The sequence below is a fragment of the Pundamilia nyererei genome, unplaced genomic scaffold (genome assembly GCF_000239375.1).
Source record: "Pundamilia nyererei isolate P.nyererei 1_Seehausen unplaced genomic scaffold, PunNye1.0 scaffold00122, whole genome shotgun sequence".
NCBI classification, from domain to species: domain Eukaryota; kingdom Metazoa; phylum Chordata; class Actinopteri; order Cichliformes; family Cichlidae; genus Pundamilia; species Pundamilia nyererei.
Genome location: NW_005187523.1, coordinates 505132 through 513361, shown reverse-complemented (window position 1 = coordinate 513361; position 8230 = coordinate 505132). Strand labels below are relative to the sequence as shown.

General features: G+C 44.6%; 1 protein-coding gene across 1 annotated transcript; it reads left to right on the top strand.

Annotated features, from left to right (window-relative positions):
• Positions 1-3932: 3932 nt before the first annotated feature.
• Positions 3933-7962, top strand: podxl (podocalyxin-like). Its single transcript, XM_005742626.2, has 6 exons — positions 3933-4081; positions 4192-4215; positions 4813-4954; positions 5057-5100; positions 5184-5312; positions 6387-7962. The coding sequence occupies exons 1-6, from the start codon at positions 4031-4033 to the stop codon at positions 6579-6581; spliced, it is 585 nt and encodes a 194-aa protein (XP_005742683.1). The 5' UTR covers positions 3933-4030; the 3' UTR covers positions 6582-7962.
• The last annotated feature ends 268 nt before the right edge of the window (positions 7963-8230 follow it).

Below are 8230 nucleotides of genomic sequence, written 5' to 3'. Positions count from 1 at the left end.
GTTGAGTGAGCATCTTTCCGTCTCCCTCTCCACGATGCCAGGAAACCCAATCAGGTCATCCTGCTTCTTTTTCAAGCTCTACATACTTTCTCTCATCTTGTTGCTCCGTCTCAACTTTTTAGAGGCGTGTGGCTGCCATCAAATTCAAAATGAGTTAGTATTTATCATGAAAGGACAGAAAATGTCCCACTTTAAATACCTGTTTATGTACTATATTTAATAAAATATGATGAATAAATGAGCAGATCGTTTCACATAGTGAGCGAGCGTTTGGGATTCGTGGTGTGAGCTCTTTGTGTGGATGTTTAAATGTGATTAACAGGTAGTGTGTGTGGTGAGGAATGTGTGGCTGAGGTAAACAGAGACTTGGTGCAGATAACAGCAGGACTAGCTGCTGCCGTCACATGTTAAGAAGCAGATACATCAGTGACAGGGTCACCGGGGTCAAGACCAACAAGACAGCACATCTGGGGGAGGGGGCGCGTGGATTATGAAGACGCGAACAGTGCAGACAGGCCTCGCCTCTGCACTCGTGTAACAGTGGTTCAGCTGATTGATATTTTTGTATTTGTGGATCAATTTCTGCCACACAAAGTAAGAAAACATACGAGCATCTATTAGGAGAGCCTCTAAACTGAAATGCAGTGAAGAAAAAGCAGGTTATCTGCTGTCAGGAGACTTGGCTGCAGATAACGCTGACACTCTTAGTCTCTGAGTAGCAGTGTTAAGGCAGCGGGCTGACAGGAGACAGGCCAGGCTCGGCTCTGCCAGCCTCCGTCTGCCCGAGAGGATGCAGCAGATTCACGGGGTAAACTGACCGCTCACATCTGCTTGATGTTATAACACAAAATTATATGTTGAGCAATATTTCAGAATGAACCAAACAAACTGATCATTAACGTGATGATGCGTTTGTCTGGGAAACGGGCCGTGCACTGTAACGGCACTTTACTGGTTTGTCTGTTTATGCACCAGTTTGGATTCAATCATTAGGTATTATTCATCTCTGGCTCTGTTCCAGAGTCCGTCCTTTGTCCTGTCTCTCCTCTAACCCACAAGTTGAGCCTGGTTCTGCTTTCTTCCTGTTGAAAGGGAGTTTATCCTTCCCACCGTCGCCCGGCTCACTGGAGTCATCTGATCGATGGGTTTTCAGGATTAGTATTTATTTATTGTCATTGTCAAGAACAATGAAATTACGTTTGGGGCTTCCATACAACCCAAGAAAAAAAAATAATAATAATAATAAATACCCCTTAAAACCCAAGTGTACATATTTAACCCAGTGTGACTCCAATGCAATAAAACAATCCTTAGCAATAATGTTGGTAGAAATTCAGACAAAGACCTGAGAAACATGACAAAGTACAACAATGCAACCCATTCAATATTATTGTACTGTGAGATATGATATCAGATATGATAGTTATCTATTTAAGAAAGAGGGGGGGGGGGCAGGAGGGGGAAGAGAATAAAGATATGATGCACCAATGCAGACCAGTTCATTGTCTTTATCTTACGATACAAAGCACCTGGTTGTTGTTACTAAACTGACATTGAAGCTGAATTGTAGGCCATAAGAAGCTTGAAACACAGATGCAATATTGCAATATGAAAGAAATGTATTGCTCAGTTTCTATACTGTGACGATGCTAAAGAGGAGTCAGCTGACTGAAAGCTGGATGTGAGCGTACAAACGCCACAACCTTTCTGCTCAAACATTAAATAATGAACACGATGTGCAAACTAAACTACAAGTTAGCCCCTCGTTTCATGTCTTATCTACTCAGGACAGTTTGGTCATTGTCTCTCATTTAGCATGTGTGTGTGTTTGCATGTATCAGCAGAGATCTATGGTGAAACTCCAGCGACTGAGCATGGAGCGAAGCTGCCATGAGGTCATACGAGGGTGTATAAGGCCATTGTTTTCTTGGTGCTGAGGAGCGTTCGCAGAGGGCACTCCAAACAGGCTGTGGTCAAGGGTGTGGTGCCTCCAAGTTTATTGTGTACAGCATCCTGTCCTCGTCCCTATAAATAGACCAAGAGAAAAAGATAGCTTACAGTTGTCAGCACAGCAGGAAATCCAGGAGTAGCTGCTTCGAGCTGAGGAGAGCGGCTCCACTCACTGTGAACAACAACAGCACAGAGAAAGAAATGTTCGATTCGAGCTTTTTCATGATGCGTACTTTCCTTTTGCTTTACAGTTTCTCGTTTGTTGCCAGCAGCAGCAGATAATGTTCATTACATTACAAGCAGACCACGTGGTCCAAACATTTGTCTTCAGAGTAGGCGGAGACTAAAATAGACATACAGGTAAACAGTGAGTGCTTATTTGATCTGCATTTTCTGGATACTCCAATATATTAGGCTGCAGTTCTCTACTGTATGCTCTAATATGACTGTACTGCCCCCAAGTGACTATTACAAATGCAGGTCTATAAGATGCTGTCTTTGATGGGTTTGATGCAGAGCCTCATGCAGCTGTGCTGTGAAGGTAACCGCTCGTGTCTTTTCCTCCTCAGGCTTTCTGTGTCACAGCGTCTATGCAGATACTGCTGCAGAGGCAACCACTGGGACACCTGCTGATGTCACAAGTATTGCTGCCACAGATGGGGATGAACCTACAAAGACTACAGCCACAACTGTGTCAGCAACAACAGCAACAGCAACAGCGGGAGTCACTATCAGTCAGAATAACACCGACAAACAGAGCACAGCAGTGCAGACAACACAGACTATCCCAACTCAGAGCACACCAACTCTCAAAGCAGAAACAGCAGCAACAAGCCCCACAGCAGCTCTCACTTCTCCCACCAAAGAGGCTACGACTGCGATCACCACTTCGACCTTGGCTGCTACACCCACGCCAGCCCCATCAGAAACAGTCACTACCCCCAGCACCCAATCAGTGCTGAGCACTAAGCCTTCCACAGTAACGGCATCAACATATTCTCTGTCCAGTAAAATCACGGCACCATATAATGTGTCATCACCAAACGAGGAGCAACGCGAGAGCACGAACAGCCCCACAGTACCAACATCCAGCGCTCCAGCTTTGACCACTGTAGCCGCGGCACAGACGCTTCCCACAGGTAAGGACTTTTGTCCCCTGGATGTGAATCTGAAAATGACACATTTAAAGTGAGAAGACACCACAACAAATACTTAAACCTGACCGAAGTAGTATAAATAAGACTGTGAGAGCGTGGCGTTCAAACTGCGCTCCAATGATGTGAACAGCTGTGAAAAAGGGTAAAAGGCCTCGTTTCCAGGTGGAAGCACGGCGTGCGCAGGTTTAGGTACCATGTGAATGATTTTAACGTCGTGTATTTTACAGGGAAGAAGATGCAGTTTGCACTTTACGTACTTTTAAGTACTTCATAATTCCTTAGTAATTTTGCAGTATTCCTGTCTTTCCTGGTATGCATTTTTGATCATTATTCGAGTGTTCCTACTTTAAGTATTTGTTGCCTCATGTGACGGAGACCACACACAGTCCTGACCCTGTTAAACTTGGTATTGTACAAGCGTTGGTCCATCTGCTCAGTTCTTCAAGTAGCTGGGAAGTTAAAGGAGGTGGTGTTGACTGTGGTGTATTTTGTTCTTTTAATACTTCCTCCAAACCTTAAAATGTGACGTGGCTGTCACTGATTGGCTGGCTCAGAGGGATCTGCATCACTACGACGACGCTTCCTTATTCTTGTTGTTCTTGTTGTTATTTCTGGTCCAAGTTTCCACCGAAATCCCTGAATCTACAATAGTACCTGGAGAGGCCAGAGCGAACACTCAGCTTACAAACCCAGGGGTCTCCATCACCTCCTCCATCACCTCCTCCATCACCTCCTCCAGCACCTCCTCCAGCACCTCCTCCATCACCTCCTCCATCACCTCCTCCATCACCTCCTCCAGCACCTCCTCCATCACCTCCTCCATCACCTCCTCCAGCACCTCCTCCATCACCTCCTCCATCACCTCCTCCAGCACCTCCTTCAGTGTGAAAAAAGGAGTTAATACAGCAACTACAGATTCAGCCATGCAAGCCACCGTCACTATCAAGACTCCAACATCCACCCAGAAGTTTGTTGTAAGCACTGAAGTGGCGCACACACAGCTTCTATGTTGTTGTCATCATTACTTGCATCTAATAGAAGTGTCAGTGCCTTTGAATGAGATGCTTGTTGTTTTTCTCTGCAGTATTTCCACAAAGGCAACGTGGAGGTAAGCTTTTGTTTTGCTCTGATCTATTTGAAGCCTGCAGACTGAATGCCGTTACCTGTATCTATGCAGGGCAGAGTTTATTAGTAAAATCACGAATCACTGAGGGATCTGTGGGTGCACAGTCAGAAACTTTTTACCTTTGAGCCTCGAAACTTTACAAGATTCAACAGCTGATGACCATTTGTGTTCAGACAGGCGCTGGGTGGATCTGTTAGGCGTGCGAGCTTTGTCTGAGTGAAGCAGTGAAGCCTGCTATTAAACAAAACAACCATTTCAGTCACTGGGTGGAAAAAGTGTCTTAGTGGGAACCCTTCCTGCCTTTCTCTAGTTTCCTTTGTTCCCACAACTCTTTTTGAAGCAGCTTTGACCCTCTGAGTCCCTCAGTTGTGCCCTTTAATAGTACACCAGAAATAAGCAACACATCACAACACAGGAAAATACGGCCTTGGCTGTGGCCTCTGACCTTCCTGTCCTCCCACTGGCAGCACGGCAGCGTAGAAGAGCGCTTCCTGGTTCATGAAACAAAAAAGGACTTGTGCTGCGTGCATCAATGTGTTTTTGTTTAACAGCATTTACAGACGTGTCATTTTTACGCAGACCAAGGAAAAAGATGGCGAGAAAAATTTCAGGAAAGTGTGCAGGAGGCTGATGGAGAGCATGGACAACGGATCCTGCACCCTGAACTGGCTCGTCCAAAACGGATCAGTGAAAATCGAATCTGTGGAGATAAATGGCAAAGGTAAAAGTATATCCTAGTCCGTTCAGAAAGGGGACATTCACTGAGTTTATAATGCAGATTCTTTTTCTCTGGAAATCAATCAATGTGATCCTGATCTTTCAGTGAACGAAAGCCTTGCGCAGCAGTATTATGACGAGCTCGCCCAGGTGAGGATTCGGCTCTTTAGATCAGCCTCGGGACCCTCGGCCTCTACAGCAACTACTTATTCCTCTGTTTGTTCCTCTCCTAGAAAGAACAGATAAAGACCGATAACAAAACCCTGATCGCTATCCTGGCCTCCTGCGGAGCCCTTCTTATCATGATCGTCATCCTCGGTGCCTGCGCCTCCCACCACCGCAAGCCTTACAATGAGAACCAGGTAAGAAGAGACATCCATCCCACTATCCCCAGTATGCTTCCATTATAGTCTGAGTTTCCAGAACTAGTGAACGTATTAGCTGCTCGCTTTGCTTCTTCATTTATAATCTGACCTCTTTCAAAGAGGAATAGAGATGATGAAACAGGAAAAGAGATGTTCCAGATGCTTCACATTTCAAGGCTACGTCAGCCAATCATATGTGCTTATTAGGTGCTTATAAAACCTTTGATGAGTGCTGGCCTGGGTTGTTGCAGACATGGTATTATTCCTTATATCTTCTAAGCGGTGATAGAAAAACGATGATACATCGATTCATGTTTAACTTTTTATTCTGTGTCCCTGCAGGTTTGGTTCATGCTTTAATGCCACTAATTGGGATTTGATTCCCATCCTTTTCAGCTTATTTAGTACTTTTTAACACATGTTGGAGCTGAAGAGCAGAGAGGTTAGAATTCTGGGCTTTTTGTTTGCCTGATTTTTCACCCCCTCAAATCTTTTTTGTTTTTTTTCCTTTTTTAAAATTTTGCATCGATGTGGTGGGACTATCGTTGCAGCAGAAACCAATTTTACTTTTAGCCACTGAACCACCAAATACCTGACAGGAGCTCCAGCAGCGGTGACCTACGGGGGTGCCTGACACTTTCAGAACTGTGTCAGGATCAAAACTCGGTGTTTAATTGGTTTTCTGAATATTCTGTGGAGAAAACTTTTAGCAAACGTTCTAGGACATATGACCGTGTGGGGACGATGACTGGGCAGGAGCAAAGGCCTCCTTTTTATCTGTTTTGATTCTGGCCTCTTCTTCTAGCCAAAATTCCTTCTGTGCCGAAATACTTTTCCAAAAGGAAAGTGTCGTATCGTGCAGCGCTTTCATTTAAAGCTGTGGTAGCCTGAATCCCTGATTCATCCACGGATAGTTGTTGGATTTGTGGACTTTGGAGTATGTTTAGAAGTTAAACAACAGGCGTGTGAGAGCAGTTAGATTCCACTCAGATTTATGAATTTTAAGACTGGGTCTGTGTAACAGGAAGTAACAGTGGGCATGTTTTTACTTTGCCCTCTCAATCTCCACAGCAACACCTAACAGAAGAGCTGCACACTGTGGAAAACGGTTACCATGACAACCCCACGCTGGAAGTGATGGAAGTGCAGCCCGAGATGCTGGAGAAGAAGATGGTGCTGAACGGAGAGTTCAACGACAGCTGGATGGTACCTTTGGACCACCTGTCGAAAGAGGACCACCCCGAAGAGGAGGACACCCACCTGTAAGGACGGGTGGGAGAGGGGCGGGTCACAGGGCGCGCAACGCCACAACAATTCGAGCTATACCCACGCATCTTAAACTCTTGTCTCTTATGCCCTTGTAGCCAGGCAACACTTCCTCCAGAGCAGGTGACGGCGTGGCGTGTAGAAGCTGCTCGGTTCGATGTAGCAAACTTCATGAAACATGTTTGAAAAATGCACCAAATCAATCACTGTTGTGTTTATGCTGCACTTTTCCATGCGTGACTTCCTGTGGAGCACAACCTTTTCATATTGGTTTTTACACATATTTCTGTGCCTGTTCGCTATTGTACTAACAAAGAGGTTGCACACCGTGACCTGTTTTTGAGTGTTTTCTTGCATCTGACGAAGGAGCGGCAATATTACAAACCAATCACTTTGCATTCGCTCTTGAGGAACAGAGGTCATCTGCGTTGACCACTCTAGAGTTACTAACATAGAAATGTGATCAGGGGGCACTTTAAAGCCCCCAGTGATTTAAAGATAGAGGCTGTGCACTAACCCTACAGAAGGAAGGACACGGCCACAGAGATGCTGCTTACACTGGGCGGACAAAGGACCGGTTTGAATCCAAAGTGCCTCATATTGACTCTGTTGTGTATGGAAAGCCAGAGACGACAAATTCTTGTCCTTTAAAGTCATTCTGATGCAAACAGGCGTCATTTCTGTTCATCTGAAATCCTGTATTCGGGTTTGCATAGGAGAGCCATGAAGTTGTTTCTAGGGCCAACAAGGCAAAGCCCACATCTTTTTATGTTAGTGTGTTTCAAGTTGTTACCCTGAAATCTAATTTCATGGTGACCTGCTCATGTTGGACTCTACCATGTCAATGGTGGCTGTTGTACAATAAACACAAGCTATAATCATGCCAAACTACTTTTTAACTACTTTGTTAGTTGCATTATTAGTAAGCAGACGTGCGCCCAGTCTCAGTCAGCTGAGCCACGCTGTAAATAGCTGCACGCTCTTTGTTGGTGAGGCTGGACGGAGTCGGGCTAAACCCTCACAGCAGAACCCCAGCTTAACACTTTTATTTTGAAATGCTCATCAGTCCAATAATTTCAATTAATATACATTTACTTTCACTTCAACCTATATTATGTGCAAGTGACTCAATCACACTGGGCTCTCCAGTCCAGCCAGTATGTTTGCTTGACTGCTGTGAGTGTTTGCGTCTGCCACTGTTATCATAGTTGTGTATAGTTTCTCACGTACGTTACTGTACCAGGATTTTATGTATTTATGGTTTGTTTGCTGCAGAAGGCAAACAGCAGGGGTCTGACACACTGGAAGCTGTAAAGCACGGATGGTCTCGACTGTTATTCTGTTGTATCTGTTCAGGTTTGAAAATAAATCTTTTTCCCACTTTGGAGACTTTCCTTTAAAATGAACCACACAAAGATGGCAGTTAGGAAAACTTGAACAAAATACAATCTTTATTCATTATATACAGTACATACAATGCAATACTGCAAGGCTTTCTACACATTCACTGTAATCCAGAGTAGTGCTCACTGATCATAGAGTACCAGCTTTAAAACTCCTGAGTCCCACCCAAAGAAAGACAAAGAAAAGTCGTATTTGGCATTGTGTGTTCTTACAAAGGTGCTTTGAATTAGTCTTGAACACAAAAC